At 52.5% G+C, this 16,651-nt stretch overlaps 1 protein-coding gene across 1 annotated transcript; it reads left to right on the top strand.

Moving 5' to 3' along the window:
• Window positions 1-547: 547 nt before the first annotated feature.
• CAV3 (caveolin 3) lies at window positions 548-11,332 on the top strand. The gene is made up of 2 exons (XM_046679442.1): window positions 548-834; window positions 10,578-11,332. The coding sequence occupies exons 1-2, from the start codon at window positions 721-723 to the stop codon at window positions 10,917-10,919; spliced, it is 456 nt and encodes a 151-aa protein (XP_046535398.1). The 5' UTR covers window positions 548-720; the 3' UTR covers window positions 10,920-11,332.
• The last annotated feature ends 5,319 nt before the right edge of the window (window positions 11,333-16,651 follow it).

Genomic DNA, 16,651 nt, shown 5'->3' with positions numbered 1-16,651 from the left:
TGAGCAACCCCATCAGTGGTCTCCTCCCCTGTCTCACCCCCAGCCCCCCCACCCCGCCCATCAGCTCCCCTTCCAGGGAAAAACCCCAGAAACAGGAAAACCTCAGCCCTGCTCAGGGCCACTGAACAGCAGGGCCCGGACTAATGACTCCAAGGAGAATCCCTAGCACAGCCTTTCCCACACACGAGCTCATCTCCTGCTCTCTGCAAGGACAGGCAGAGCCTGATGGTTATCAGACGGTCCCGTCTTACAGGTAGGGAAGTGGTGGCCCAGAGAGGGGAGGTGTGCCCACACTCACACAGCCAGCAAGAGCCAGGGCTGGGGACCAACCCCACCACCCCTGGGGGGCAGCCCGACCGCTGATGGCGGTGAGCAAATACCAGCGGCCCGCCCGCCAACAGCAGAGCCCCTGGGCAGCCCGCAGCGGGGGCCAGGCCCTCCGCCCTCTGCAGGGCCAGCACCGTGGCAGCCCCCTTTAAGGAGTGCCCGCCTCCAGCAGGGCTCCAGGCTTAATTTTAGCTTGGAGGCCTGCCACCCAAGGCTTTAGCGAGAGCAGGCCGGAGTTATGTGGGACAGCTGTCAGCCGGCACGCAGGGTGGGGCCTGCTTAGCCGGCAGGGGCACAAGTCTGGGGACACTGAACGGGTGTCCCTGCCCCAAGTCTTCAGCCCCGCCGGCCACGCAGCTCCGGTCTCCTCCCGCGGGTCCTCCCAGCTCTGCGATGATGGCCGAGGAGCACACAGACCTGGAGGCCCAGATCGTCAAGGACATTCACTTCAAGGAGATCGACTTGGTGAACCGGGACCCCAAGAACATTAACGAGGACATAGTGAAGGTAGGCTGGGGGCCCCCAGGGGCTCCGCTCCCCATTCCATCAGCTTCCCTGAAAAGGGACCTGTTCCCCGGGCTCCTCCAAGTCCCCCCCTCAAAACCCAGCTGGTACAAGCCCCAAAGGACCTTTGGCACAAACCAGAGCCGAAAGGGAGCTGGCCAGACAGGACCCAGGTGTTGACGGGTTGGGAGGAAAGCCCTCCTGACTGTTCCCACGCTCTTCCCATGGGCTCCTGGCCTCGTCCCAGGCCAGCGATGAGGTGGCCAAGCTGGGCTCTTTTCCGGGCCAGGGCCATTTCTGCGGGCTCCACAGTGGGCGCAGGTTAATCCCAGGGCACGGCTTCCTGCAGGGCTGGCGGTTATCGCAGGGGCACCCTGTCCCCTGACACTGCCCATGTCCCCTGCCCACAGCGGGGCCATGCCACGCTCACCCGGCTCCCGCGACCCCAGGCCCAGTGGCCGGCCAGGGCAGAGGCCTCTCTCAGGGTGCCCGGGCCGCAAGGGGAGGCTCAGAGGAGAGCTGTGTCCCCCGGCTGCTGCCGGAGTCAGGCCTATGTCCTCGCCGGGTGCCCTGGCTGCCTGTGCCTCCAGGCCCACACCCTCCCTCCAACCTCCACCTGTAGCCACAGGGATCTTTCTACAGCAGAATCCCCTCCAGGGATCAAGGGAGCAGGGCGCCCACCCGCCCGCAGCAGAGTCCCTGCAAAGGGCTGCAGAAAAGGCAGGAGCCAGGGGCCTCCCGGGTCCTATGGGCTGCGTCGGACTCTCACACCAGCACTGCCCAATAAAAATACAACGCAACCCCTCACACACTCCCCCCACGGAACCATAAATTTTCTAGCAGCCACAATTTTGAAAAGGAAAAACAAACAGGTGAAATTAATTTTCATGATGTTTAACCCAACATATCCAAAACAGTATCATTTCCTTGTGTAGTCAATATAAAACGCTTATTAATGAACCAGTGTACAGCCTTGCTACACCTTCAAAATCCAGTGTGTGTCTTAGACCAAGGCTGCCTCTCAGTTCAGACTCCACATTTCCATCCAAAATCCTTGTTGTGTGTTGAGATTTCCTAAAATGTACAGTCGAAGAACGATTCACATGCACTTATGGTTCCAAATATTCTTAAATATTTTCCACTCATAGAATGGAGAACCAGTTTCTACATTTTAATTAAAATTAAGCAAGATTTCGAATTCTTCAGGTGCACTGGCCACAGGTCAAGTACTCAAAGCTCACAGCCACTAGATCAGATGCGTGGCGAAGGGCTTGCTCTGAAGCTCAGCCCCTGCCTTGTCCCCCTTCAGTGGGACACCTCCCGTGCTGGAGGAAGTCTAACTTCTCCCCACGGCTTTCAAATCCCAACACAACCCAGCCCCAAACTGCTTCTTCTGCCCAGTTTGTTCCCAGCTTCCAGCCCCAACAACAGGAGTCGGCCACACCAACCAGAACACACTCCTGTGTCTTTGCCAGGCGCCCCTGCCTCCTCTCCTCCACGTGGTGAAGGCCCCACTCAGCCTACAAGACCCAACTCAAACGTCACCTCCTCCAGGAAGCCTTCCCCAACTCCTCCAGGCAATTGGTAGCTCCCTCCTCTGTGCCCCCACTTCACCCCGGGCATTTGTCATAACAGCTCATCTTATGCTATTAGTGAATTTATAAATATCATCAGTGGTGGAAATAGGTTAATTACAGCACAGGTGAAAAGTGCTGCAATGGGGAAAATGAGGGAGCGAATTTTGCAAACCAAAAAGCACTATATAAACCTAAAATAATGTTTGTCATGATTTGTGCAATATGCTCTAGCGGGAATAGTCCTGGACATGATGCTACCAGATCTAGTTTCAAATCTAGACTCTTCTAACCTAAAAAAGATGAGCGTGATATCATTCACCCCCACCGGGTCAATGAGTCTCAGAGCAGCGCTGAACAATAGAACGGCAACGTGAGGATTGAAGGGAGATAAAGGGTTTGAAAGTGCCTAATACGGTCCCTGGCACACAGCAAGGGTGTGACAAATGTGAGCTGATTAGGAGCTGAAATGTGAGCCTGGAGGAGCTTGCAGGACGAGAGGACTCTGCCACAGGCCAGCTCTCACGCCCGTGCTCCCCCTGGTGGTCCCTAGCCAGCTGCTGGGGATGGAGGAGGGGACCCCAAGAGAATGTGGTTTCTGAGGGACACTCACACTAGGCGACAAGTAGAGAGAGGCTCTCGGGTCCTGCTGAGCCAGGAGGGAGCCGGCCAGGCTCCAGGCCCAGACGGTAATCCAAGGAAGGGACGGGGGCGGCCACAGAGACGCAGCTGCTCACGCAGCCCCCCTGAGCCCCAGAGAATCATCACTCAAGGCTGAGCAAAGGCCCACAAACAATCTGGTCCGGGCGGGGTTATTATTCGGTATATTTATTGGACATTCCCTGGTTTAGGGAGTTATTTGACTTTTTCTTTTGTTCTTAAGGAATGAGAAATGAAAAAGTTTTCGATTTAGAACAGGGATCATACAACGGAGTCAGATAAATACCACAAACAGGTAGACTTCAGGTCGGTGTGATGGGCTGAGAAAGAATGAAGAAAGGAGAGAAGGGAGCACGGCAGGGAAGGGGGTGGGCGGTCTGCCCGAAGGTCAGCCTTCGGATCAGCTGGGCTTCTGTCACCGACTGGGGAAAAGACAAGATGGAAGGAGGAGGAAGAGCGAGGAGTGAGGGGCGAGGGAGACAGAGAGAAACAAGGCAGAGGCTGAGATGAAGGCTCAGACGGCACCTGTCAGAGGTGGCTTCACACATGGCCACAGGCTCCTCATGGGCTAGGATGGTGACAAAGGAAGATGCTGGGATAAGACTGAGCTACAGAGACCTGAGTTCTGGTCCTAGCCCTGACACTAACTTGCTGTGTGACTCTAAACAAATCTCTTTCCCTCTCTGGGCCCAAGCCCCTGGTGTAGGTACAGGCTTGGTGGAGAGGAGGGAGACCCATCCCCTCTGCCGCCAGGTGCTGAGGTTTCGCACAGAGAAGCCACAGATGAAGAGTGGGAGATAGACCCACCGTGTCTGTGGATTTGACCCCAGCAGAGGGGAGACGCTCCCTTTGGACTTTCCAGAGTAAAAACTTCCCCAAACCTCCCCCAAGCAATCCTGGTGCTGCCCTTGAACCCAGTCTGGAAAATGAGTGCCAAAGGCAGAGGGGGCCTCTGTACAGCCCAGAAGACTCACACTATGGTCTCCAGGGCTCAGGGCTGGGCCTAGGGCAGAGGGGAGGCTCCTGAGGGCCCAGAGCTGAGCAGCTGGGGAGAGCACACCCCAGTCCCGCCGCCCCCAGAATCTCCACCATTCGTGGAACACTGAGTCCACAAATCATTACTGGGTGCCCACTGGGTGCCAGGCACCGTGCTGTCTCAGAGGAGACGGTGATGAGCAGGACAGACACCCTGTGTGTAAGCCCCAGGCCAGGCTGGGGGGATGTGAATGCATGCCGAGGGCCGCCCGGGCTCTCCAGCTTGCCAGTGAGGACGCCCTCCCCTTCAGAGCCACGTTGTAAGCCTCCAGCGCTCTTCCCCAGGCGTTCCCGCTGGACCCCAGCCCGGCTCCAGAGCGCCCTGCGTTACTTCTGGGAGGGCTCAGGGCTGTCTCATCAACAGCCCTCTCTGCCCAACTCCCCTGAGGCAGTGGGCCCTAAAGCAGCGACGACTGAGCCCAAAGCGTCATGCAGGCCCTTCAGCTTCTGGCTCCCACCGCTCCCTCCTCAGGCACTCACTGTCGGCCCTTCAAACAGGGCGGGGGACAGACATGATCCCAACCTGTCACATTGGCTCCCAGCCACCTCCAACCCACAGCTGCCGCTAAACGCCCTCCTCCTTCAGAAAAACAGACACCACCACCCGCTGCCTGTCAGCTCAGGCTACTAAACACCCGAGGACCCAGTAGCCCACCAATCCGACAAACTCTGCTCCCAGTTCGGGCCCATCTGGATGCCCTGTTGCAGAAAGATGAAACTGACCTGGTACTTCCTCTTGAGAAGTATCCAACCCGACAGAGAAAATGAGACTAAAATAATGAGAATATACGGGAGAAGGGGCTAAATACCACAAGTCAGTGCCAGGTGAAGCATCACATGAGCTGAAGGGAGGAAGACATTAATTTCACTTGGAAAATCGGGGGCCCACTTCATGGGGCCGAGGTATCCAAGGTGCATTTAAAAAATGGGAAAAAATTAAAATGTGGAAAGGGAGAATAGGCTTTCCAAGAAGAAAGAACAAGAAAAGCACAGGCCACAACATTGGGAAGAATGTTGGGCAGAGCTGGCAAACGTGAGGGATGGGTATGACCGCTCCCCCACCTATGTCCATGGCAGACATTACTAATAGATCCCAGCACTTTCCAGGACCATCAGCAAGGCAGAGTTGACACACAGATGAAACCCCTTTACTACACTATTCCGGAGAACAGTGGAACTGAGACAGAGCATCTGAAAGGGAATTTGTGGGAGACAGGGCAGAAGGGGCAGCCTGAGGCTGAGTTATGGAAGGTCATCCAAGCTGCCAGTCATTCCACACTGGCAATTCCTTCCTTTTGGAAACGTCTTGCTCCCTGTTGAGTACCCCTGAGGAGGGCCACCTTGGGCTAACTTCCACTGAGGTATTTATAACTTGTGTTATTGGGACTCCTGTGCATCAACTAGTTTAGAGTTTTTCAAAACGTGGTCCACTTTCTTGGGGAGCTCTTTAAAATGCAGATTTCTGGACCCTGCCACCAGAAATTCTCCCTGGGCAAGGGCTAGTGAATGCTTTGCACTTTCAAGCGCAAACAAGTCCCCCCTCTCCTACAGAAGCTAAACCTGAGTCCAGGCTTATCACCAGCTTTCCCTGAAGACACTGTATCAGTTATCCACTGCTGTGTAACAAATCATCCCCAAACTCAACAGTTTAAGGCAACAGCCCTCTGACGGTCTCTCACAGTTCTGCGGGTCGACTAGACTCAGCTGGGCCGTTCTGCTGGTCCCACTGGTGGCCTCGCATGCAGCTGCAGTCAGATGGCAGCCGGGCTGTGACAACCTGGGGCCTCCACTGAGCTGGAACATCCAAGATGGCTCACTCATATGCTGGTGCCTTGGCAGGGATGGTGGGAGGGGGGACTCAGCTGGGATGCTGGGAGGGCTGGGCCTCTAACTCCGGGTAGTGTTGGGCCTCTCCAGCAGTCTCTAGAACAGGGTGTAGTGACGGACCTCTAACTGCACTGGTCTCCAGAGCAGGGTATAAAAGTGGACTTCCAACCCGGCGGCTCAGGGCGCCCAGAAGCGGAAGCTGCCAGGCTTTCTGGAGGCTTAGTTCTGGAATTGGTACAGCATCCCTTCTACCGCCTCCTGGTGGTTAAAGCGAGTCACAGGGCAAGCCCAGACTTGACATGGGACGAGACTATGCAAGGACATAAACGCTGAGAGGAATGACTGATTGGGGGGTCATCTCTGGAGACTAGCGAACCACCCACCACAAGCTGGTGCACAGCCAAGCCTGGAACTCAACCCAGGGCTGGTCCCCCTGCTCGCATTGCACCTGCACCAGCTTTCCTGAAGGCCGAGACTGACAGAGAGGACAGAAGGAGATGGGCAGGAGGGAAAGGACCCCATCACCCAGGTCTGACCAGGTTCTTCTGGTGGGATCCTTTCTCTCACCTTGAAGCCCCCTGTTATCTCCATCCCTTCCTAGATCGTTTACAGGAACCCAAGGCCCTTTAAGGCCCAGCCCAGTGTCCCAGGTCCCCCTGTAAGGTGGCCTGGACCCCAAGCTCCAGCTAATCCCTAGCCCCCTCCTCCCGTCCTCAGCACCAGCCTCTGCTGCGTGCTGTGCCTCAGCTCCTGCTGGGGGACCGGGTCCTGCCATGACCCTGATCCTGGAGACAGCAGAGGAAATTCAGGGCCAGGCTTTGATGTCAGGCCAGCACCGGCTGCACCCCTGCTTGTCCCTTACAGGCCGGGTGAAGCACTAGATATAAGATACACGGTCAGAAACCGACACCTACAGAGGCCGCATTGTGGGCTTTACTCTGGGGATCCCAGATTGTAGAGAATTCTATTATTGTTACTACCAGTTACAACACAAGAAGCGAAGCTCTGCCATTTATCAGCTGTTCTGCAGCCGCTTCCACTTTACAGGCCAGTGATTCTCAAACTATTTGGCGAAAGGGCCAGTTGTATTAGGATTATTCCAATACTTTTGTAAAATGTAATAAAAATTAATTACTAGAGAAACGAAATGAAAAACAGACATCGAAAATATAAGCTCCCATTTTTATTATTATTAGATTTAATAGACATAAAATTACTGTGTCAAAATTCTGCAAATATTTCTAGATGCTTACTCTCAGCTTCTGTACTTACCTTGTTGGGGAGGGGGCACCGAATGTGGACCACCCTTTAAATAGCAAGGTAACAAGTGAGCAGAGTAACACCCAGCCCAGCTAAGCCACCCCCTCGGGTCTTCTGACTCCAAAACTAACACCGTTTCACTAGGGATCTTAGCCCAGTCATCTTGGTGTCGAGTTAAAAAACAAAAACCAAACAATCGAAAAAACCCTCAGAGGCTCAGAGAGGGAAAGCAGCATGCCCAAAGTCACACAGTAACTCAGTGGCCAAGGGGAGACTAGAAACAGATGTCTATCCTCCTGCCCAGCGCTGTTTCCCCCACCCACAGATACGCTGTGGGAATTGTCCAGGACCCCAGATGCCCAAGGACTGAGTCATGCAGGATTCCGGGGGAGGTATTTTTGACAGGGGTGGCTGCTGGCCTCCCCTGCATCCTCTGCTGTCCGGCACCTTCCCCGCCCTTTGGAGACCGCAGGGGCTGCGCTGGCTGGTTCCGATTCATCAACTGGCTCTCTTCCTGTTCCAAAAATAAATATGCCAGAGGAGGGGACACCAGCTGAAGGAGCAGCCACCTTCCCACTCCACCCCAGCCCCGCCCTCCAACTGCGCACCGAGCCCTGTGGCTCCGGTGGATCCAGCCCCTACCCCACCGCCCGCCCAGAAAAAGGCATCTCCCTCTGCTTCCGGAATCGAATTAAGAAATGAAGTCACTGTGTGCTTCTGACGCACTGGCAGGACTGTCTCGAGCTGCGTGAGCCGGGTCTTATAAATATCTGCCCAAACCAGCGCTGGGACCAAACTGTGTCCACGCTCAGTCCAGTCAGGGGCCAGCTGCCTCCTCCAGCACAGCCCATCCTCTGAGGGCACATTTGCTGACTTGGAAAACTAGGAGTTGCCCATGCACGGTGCCCGAAGGCGATCGCTGGAAACAGTTCCAGCATCAGCACCAGTGGCTTCTGCACAAAACTGATAATTAAAAGACATGACAGAGAGATTCCAGGGGTAGGATCGTTAGTGTAAGCAGAAAATGGGAGAGAAGAGGACTCTGGCCCTCTTGCCAGCGCAGGCTGAGGTCTGAGTGCACACCCGCATTTACGACGAGGCAGGCTGGAGCCATACGAGCTTTTGACCTGGGGTCTCGACAGATTTTCTGAGATAGATCTTCATGGGAACTTCAGAGCAATGGGACAAATAATTACTGTCACGGAGCACCTAACATGTGCCTGGTATTATGCTCAGCACCGCCCAAGAGCTGGTGTACAGACAACCTGGTTACATCCACTTCCCCCGAAAGAAGTTAGGCTGGAAAGAGAAGCAGCAAAGCGATAGCGTCTTTAGTGCTAGAGAAATACAAACTGGAGATGCGTTTGCTCTCTTCTTGCTATTCCTTTAATTTCTGCAATGTGGCTATGTTATTTTACAATGAAAAGTAATTTTAATAATAACTTTGCTCATAGAGGAGAGGAGCTTCTCTCAGCCCACCAACAAAGGTGGGGAAGGGGCTGGTCCTGGAGGGTTGAACTGTGAGCTCTGGCCCCACCCACCCCCACAGGGGCCCCTCCCATCAGTCTGATTAGTTTGTGCGTTCATTCAACCAACTTTTATTAAAATGGCCCAGGAACACTGGCAGATGGTCACTGCCCCCCTTTTATAGACAAGACAGCCAAGACTTAGTGGCATTGAATGACATCATATACAGAAAGCAGCTATGACAGTGCTTAACACGTAGCAGGGACCCCAGAAAGGTTGGTTAAGCAACTTGGCTGAAAGTAATCTTTTTTTTTTCAAGTCCATTGATTATTTTTTCCCACTTCCCGAATGGGACCTCAGTCACTATTTCAGTGGGATGTGGGAACCGGATTCTCTGAGCTCCCACGTTCCTTCCAGCTGCGAAGGAGGGACGGGGTGGGCAGTGGGGAGAGGAAAGTCTGGGGTCGCTGCGGGACCAGGGCAAGGAAGACAACTCCTGTCTCCCCGCAGGCGCCTCGGCCGGCTCAGCCACACTCAGACTCCAGACCCTTTGCTAGACGGGATGGCATGGCCCTCACTCTGCCACGTGCCAGATGCTAAAATAGCTCAGATCTATGCGCCTCTAACCCACCACCATCACTCCAACCCAGGCTGCCGGCAGGTCCTGCCTGGAATACCACGACCCCTCCCAACTCGTCCCCCACATGCGTCCTCACCACCACCCCAGCCACGGCAGCCACGGTGAGCTGCTCAAAACTCAGCTCAAAGACGCAGAGAACACACTGGTGGTTGCCAGAGGCTGAGGGTGGGAGGCAGGTGAAATGGGTGAAGGGGATCAAAAGGTACAAACTTCCAGTGATGAAATAAATAAGTCCTGGGGATGGTGACTATAGTTAATAACACCGTATTACATATTTGACAGTTGCTAAGAGAGTAGATCTTGTAAGTTCTCATCACACACACGCACATTTGTAACTGTGCGTGGTGACAGATGTTAACTCAGTGTGGTGATCATTTCCTAATCTTTACGTATGTCAAATCGTTATGTTGTACACCTGAAACTAATACTATGTTATATGTCAATTATACATCAATTAAAAAAATAATAATATCCGGCCGAGCTGCTCCCTGTGCAAAAGACTTCAGAGGCTGCTCTGGCCTGGTGTCCGTCCTGCCTCGCCTCTCCAGCCTCTGCCTCTTCCCTCCAGCCTCTGGGCTTGCGCTTGGCCTTCCAGAAGCACTGCCTGTCTCCGAGACCACAAACTGTCTGTCCCTCTGGGTCCCAGCAGTTAGTGCCCAAACGCTCTTCCAGCCCAGACCCCTCCCTCCACCTGGCTACCTTCAGGTATCACCTTAGCAAGGTCTCTCCTCCTCCAGGCAGCCTTCTGTCACCACCAGGCTGAGTGAAATGCCCCCTGTGGGAGCAAAGCCCCCTATCCTTCCCTTCTCACACACTTATCCCTGTGGTATGATTGCCAATAAGCTGTGGGAAGGCAGGAGCCTTTTCCAGTTCACCATCTATCAGCAGCACCCAGTAAATCTCTGGGGGGTGAGTATGACCATCCAACTCCCTAGGATCATAAAATAACAGAATTTGAGAGCCGTGCCTCCAGGCCCGCCTCTGACTTACTGCTGGCCTTGAGCAAGTCACTCAACTCCTCAGGGCTGCCTAGCCACCCGTAAGATGAGGGCTTGGACCAGCTCTTGTCCCTCCCTGCTCTAGCGCAGCATCAGCATCACCTGGGAGCTTGTCAGAAATGCAGAGTCCCAGGCCCCACCCCGGATGTGCCAGGTCAGAGTCCCTGGCGGGGGGCGGCCCCAGCCATCGAGTTTACCCAGCCTCCAGGGGGCTCTGACGCTCTCACAAAAGCTTCAGAAGTGGGGGGATGCTGTGACTTGAGGATTCCCCTCCCGCCCCCGCAGGTGGATTTCGAAGACGTGATCGCGGAGCCCGTGGGCACCTACAGCTTCGACGGCGTGTGGAAGGTGAGCTACACCACCTTCACCGTCTCCAAGTACTGGTGCTACCGCCTGCTGTCCACGCTGCTCGGCGTCCCGCTGGCCCTGCTCTGGGGCTTCCTGTTCGCCTGCATCTCCTTCTGCCACATCTGGGCGGTCGTGCCGTGCATTAAGAGCTACCTGATCGAGATCCAGTGCATCAGCCACATCTACTCCCTCTGCATCCGCACCTTCTGCAACCCGCTCTTCGCCGCGCTGGGCCAGATGTGCAGCAACATCAAGGTGATGCTGCGGAAGGAGGTGTAAGGCCGGGAGTGGCGACGGGGGCGGCCGCGCGGGGGATGTCAGCCCAGGCCGGCCCCACAGGACTGCTCCACGCGGGCTGCCGGCGAGCTTTTTCTCCTTAGGGACTGCTATTTCCCCCCAAGACGGGAGCACACACTTCAGGGAAGCCAGAAAGAGAAGACGACCCCCGCGCGCGGAAGCACAGAGGCCCTTCACTCTGCCCCGCCCCCCACGATGCCCCCTCGACCCGGCGTGAGGGAAGATGGTTTGCTAAGAGGCAGCTACTGCAAGTCTTTGCGTTCACCTGTACTGTAACAGCGTCCACCAGCACTCGGTTCCCACCCGGGCTCAACCCGTCCACACACGCCGCCCGGGAAAGCCACCGGTGACTGTCGGCGTTGGGAGGGTGGCTCCAATAAAGGGTTTCGGCCGCATTTGGGGAACGCTGTGTTTTGTGTGTGTCCACAGGTGGGTGCATGTGCTGATCAGCTCCAGAAGTAGATGTCCATGCCCTGAGAAACAAGTGAGGCAAGTCGCGTGGCCCTGCTCTCGGCCAAATCCAAGAACCAGACAGGGTTTGGTTTCTCTTGAGACTGTTCCTGTTTGCCGGCTATCTGCGCCCCCACCTTCTTTGGGACGCTATTTCCCACTGACTTCTGTTGCCCCTGGCCCAGCCAGTGGTCACCAACAGGAGAAAGTGGCCCTTGGGCCACAAGGGGAGTGACCCTCCCTGGGCACCACTGAGGGCAGGGCCTGGGCTCAAACGAGTCCCCAAGCGCCTGGCATTGCCACTTGGCAGGTGTACTCCTTCAGCCCTAACAGGTGTGATGAGGGCATAAGGGCCAATGTGTGCACCTGTGGGCTCACTAGGGAAATAAGAAGCAGTAGAAAGGGCAAGTCCCACCTCCTCCCACCTACCCCCACTGCAAAAAAAAAAAGGCAATTTTACGTTCTTTAGGGATGCCTTTCCCAAGTGTGTTATCCAGAACTTTATACTAAAAAAGAGGGGAGTGGCTTATGTGGTTAAATTTGTTTGGAAAATGCTATATCTTTCTCTCAGAGATGTTTTATAGACATTAGTACATTAAAGGCTCTGACAAGTCCTGCAGTTTGGGTCTGTATCTCCCAAACCTATTTGACCTTTTTTTTTCATGCAACAGCCACTTAAGTAAAATCAGGGTTCTACAGCACTTTTCAGGTTTTCAGGGGCATGCCCGCACTGGTGCCTGGCCATGAGCCCAAGGGGTCCTGGAGGGCAATGTGGTGGAGTGGACCACACATGGATTGGGAGGCAGGGCACAGGGAGCCTTCGTTCTCCTCCTGCCTCTCCTTCTAGTTGGCTTTTCTGGCCTCAATTTTATCATCCATAAAATGATCTCTAATGTTCATTTCACCTCTAAAATTTTACCTACTTTTGTTTTTCCTAGTGTCTTATTATGCAATTTTTAAACCCAAAGGAAAGTTGAAAGTGTTTGTCGTGAAGACCTGTACACCCACCATCGGGCTCTAGAATCTACGTTTTACTGCTCCTGCTTTGTCACATCTCTGTCCACCCAGCAAGCTCACCTTTCTCCATGCGTTTTTAAATAAGCTGCAGGTAGCAGTGTATTTCCTCCTGAACACTTCCTCATTCATCCCTTAGTTTTTTTCAGATGAGAAAGTTACAGCCCAGAGAGGTCAGCAGCTCTTGGCTCTGCCCGGGGGCTCCTCACATCCGCCAAGGGGACTCAGCGAGCCCAGGCTCCTCCTGCTGGGAAGGCATAACGCCAATGTTCCTTACATCCTCCTGGAAGGGCCTGCCCCTTCAAACAGCCCTTGAGATCATCAGGCCATCAGTTTCAGACTTGGAATCTTGGGTCATGCAGAGACTTCCCACCATTGCGGCATTTGCTGTAACCTGATTTGACCATGACTCCAATTTTTCAAGCTCGCTCTCTTTCTCTAGGGCAGACTATGGCAGGTGCTCCATTACCCATGGAGTTCAAAGAACCAGAGAAAGGACACATTTAGATGCATGCGTGTCTGAGGAGTTCCGTTCCTTCCAGAAATCCCCTTGAACAGCACACTGAGGGTGTAACGAGAACAGGCCAGTGGAGGAGGTGGGGTTCTCAGACGCTACATCCAATTGCCAGGGACTCTTGTTCAAGATGCAGGTTCGGGCCCCGGCTGCACAGTGTGATTCAGCAGGGGAGCCCAGGAATGAACACAAACCCATCTGGGATTCTGCAGGTGGCCCCCCATCCCACTTGGAGAAATATGTGTTAGAGTCCCTTCAGGTGACAACCAAGAATCCCATTATCTCCAGAGTATGACTGTGGCACACAGTGGGTGTGACTATCATACAAGAGGCTTGTTCCTGGGTCTTAGAGCATCTTCTGACAGAACTCTGACACATGAGAGTACAATGGGACCAGGTCCCCTCCTCCCATCGCTCCCCTCCCCCAACAGCCCCGATGCACCTCTGTCATAATCAGGCAGATAACTCCACAGCCCCACAAGGAAACTCAAGTCTGCAAGCCACCAGACATGGTCACTGTTCTCAGGAGGGAGAAAAAAGGCAAAGCAGTGTATAAAAAAAAAAAACGTTTATTAGGTGCACCTTTTATAAAGCAGCTAATGAAGCAGACATCTCATTATTGGCCACATCATTCACCAACTGGCAGAGCACACGAGGGGACCACAGGAGTCACCACAGTAGAACCAAATCGAGGAATTCACATTTTGCATTTAGTGGCGTTTCATTGCAATCAAATACAAAAGGGCAAGCGCTTTGAGACCAGGATCTTGGTAAAAGGGAGCCTCCTGCCAGCACAACACACAGACCCACCCCAAAAAGAGACCCAAGTGTGGGACAGACTTTCTTTCCAGGGCCTAAAAAGTAAGGCTCAGAGTCTTCAAGTGTTCATTTTTCACTTTTGACCATTAGCACAATGAAAGATTCCAGAAGAAAATCTGCATATTACAATTGGTTGGCACCTTGGGCTATTTGTTAGGCTTATGAACGGGTCCCAAACTGGGACCAGATGGACTGCAGACCTCAGGCACATGGTCGGGGGACGGAACACAGAAACGACTGAGCTTGAGGCAGCGTTCTGGACCCCGCACTCCTTCTTCCACGCTTTGGGCGGAGAAAGACTAAGAGACAGTGAAAATATTCTCCAGAACGAGAGGAGAGAGGAGGGGCTGCTGAAATCAAATGTCACTGCTTTGCTATAAAACGCAGATTCCTGCACCACAGTGAGACCCAAGGCCCATCCAGAGCTTTCACAGGGAGAGAATGAGGAAAGCGTCTTAGTGGGTTCTGGTGCCCAAGCGCCTTGCAGCTCCAGGGTTCTCAGGAAGTTGTGCCCCTGGTCAGAAAAAGCTACTGTGAGTCGCTGCCTCCTTGATCCCCAGTGGCCTCTGCTGGCTGCTCGGATCGCAACTCCCCTGGGAACAGCAGAGCCCGGGGCATCTCTGGCTGGTGAGCAGAGCGGCTCAAGTGCCAGCAGACTCCATCATCTCTGTTTGCACCCAGAGGGTCCCAGCAGTCCTGTACGTGGGCACTGGGACCCCAACCCAGCACCCCGTCAGCTTCCCAAAGAGCAAGGACTGGCTGGTGTTGACAGGCTAAGTGCACATCACAGCGACACTGTGATGCCTCTGGGTGCAACTATGACACTGTGCTCAGTCTCCAGTTAGCGCTGGAGATCTTGTGCTAAATGTGATGACTTTGAACACTGGCATTTCAGTGCCTGTCTCTCTTCTCCCTAAACACCTACCCGCTCCTAGCTCATTCTACTGTGTGCATGCGTGTGTGTGTGTGTGTGTGTGTGTGTGCCCGCACACGTGTGTATCATGCAGTGTGGAGGGAGAAGAGGAAAGTGTGTATGGAGAGAGTGGATCAGTGGCTTTGGGAAGTGCTCTTGCTGTATCCCAGTGAGTCCGAAAATATGTGTGAAAATAAAAAAGTGCCCCACAGTGCCATCGAGCTGGCCAGTACCAGTCGGAAAACCTCTGATCTATGATGTCCCGTATTTAACAGCTAAACGGATTTCCTGGACACGGTCATGTGCTACCTCAAGGCTGAGAGGACAGTGGAGAACATGTTTATCAGGTAAGTAAAACCTTTGAGACCCTTGGTGGATTGCTCTTCTAAATAAAACACAACAGTCTGCGGCCACAAGACATCCCTTGACCTTTACTGGACCACAATGGGTGTATGATCACTAGTGGTACTTCTAGCCACACTGGAAACACCATCTCTTGCAGAAAAACTGAGTAAGAAAATCATGGGATTCCTCTGAAATGGTGTGTCACCTAGGGAAACAAAGCTCTGGAAGGGAGAAGATGCCGAGGAATTCATCCTTCAAGCTGGCCGCCTCTGAATTCAGCTGGTAAACATTTTTTAGTTTTTAAAGTATTCAATTTAGTGGTTTTTAGCATATTCTCAAAATCATGCACCATCATCACTTATTCCAGAAAATTTTCATCACCCAAAAAGGAAACGCCGTATCTGTTAGCAGTCACTCCACATTCACCCCAGCCTCCCGCCCCTGGAAACCACTATTCTATAATCTGTCTCTACAGATTTGCCCATTCTGGACATTTTATATGAACAGAATCATATCGTCTGTGGCTTTTTGCAATGGATTCTTTCACTTAGCGTAATGTTTTCAAGGTTCATCCATGCTGTAGCATGAATCAGTTCTTTACTTCTTTTTATAGCTAGATAATACGCCACTGTATAGATTTACCACATTTTCTTTATCCGTTCATCAGTTGATAGACATTTGGGTTATTTCCATTTTTTGGCTATTATAAATTATGGTGCCATGAACATTTATGGACGAGTTTTTGTGCATATGTGCACTTTCACTTCTCTTGAGTAAATACTTAGGAGTGGCATTTCTGGCTCATACGGTAATTCTATGTTTAACTTTTTGAGGAACTGCCAGACTATTTTCCAAAGTGGCTGCACCATTTTGCATTCCCACAAGCAAGGTATGAGAGTTCTAATTTCTCTACATCTGTGCCAACACCTGTTATTGCCCGTCTTTGTGATTATAGCCATCTTAGTGGGTGTGATGTGCTATTTCACTGTGGTTCTGATTTGCATTTCCCGAACAAATAATAATGCTGAGCATCTTTTCATGTGTTCATGAGCCATTTGTATATCTTCTTTGGAGAAGATATAAAAAATTGCCTATTCAAATATTTTGCCCATTTTTTAAATTGGGTTGTCTCATTATGAAGTTGTAAGAGTTCTTGATATATTCTGGATACAAGTATATGATTTGCAAATATTTTCTTCCATTCTGTGAGTTGTCTTTTCACTTTCTGGATAATGTCCTTTGACGCACAAAAGTTTTCATCTTTGATGAGGTCTAAGTGTATCTCTTTTCCTTTGCTTATGCTTTTGGGTGTCCTATCTAAGAAACCACGACCTACTCCAAGGTCATGAAGGGTTACACCTCTGTTTCCTTTGAAGAGTTTTATAGTTTTAGTGCTTACGTTTAAGTCTGATGCATTTTGAGTTAATTTTTGTATCCAGTGTGAGGTAGGGATCTAACTTCGTTCTTTCGCATGTGGAAATCCAGTTGTCCCAGCACCACAACTTGAAAAGACTATTCTTCCCTATTGAATTCTCTCGTCACACTTGTCAAAAAGCAACTGGTCATAAATGTAAGAGTTGATGTCCGTACTCGCTAATCTATTCCTTTGGTCTCTATGTCTATCCTTATGCCAGTACCACACCCTTGACGACCGGAGCT

This window comes from Equus quagga, chromosome 1 (genome assembly GCF_021613505.1).
Source record: "Equus quagga isolate Etosha38 chromosome 1, UCLA_HA_Equagga_1.0, whole genome shotgun sequence".
Taxonomy (NCBI): domain Eukaryota; kingdom Metazoa; phylum Chordata; class Mammalia; order Perissodactyla; family Equidae; genus Equus; species Equus quagga.
Note: the sequence above shows the minus strand (reverse complement) of the source record. Positions and strands in the feature narration are given on the sequence as shown.

Excerpts from the sequence above, each read along its gene's own strand:
- CAV3 (XM_046679442.1), top strand. The coding sequence starts at position 721 with ATGATGGCCGAGGAGCACACAGACCTGGAGGCCCAGATCGTCAAGGAC. Across the intron at positions 835-10,577 it reads TTAACGAGGACATAGTGAAG|GTGGATTTCGAAGACGTGAT; the intron begins GTAGGCTGGGGG and ends CCGCCCCCGCAG.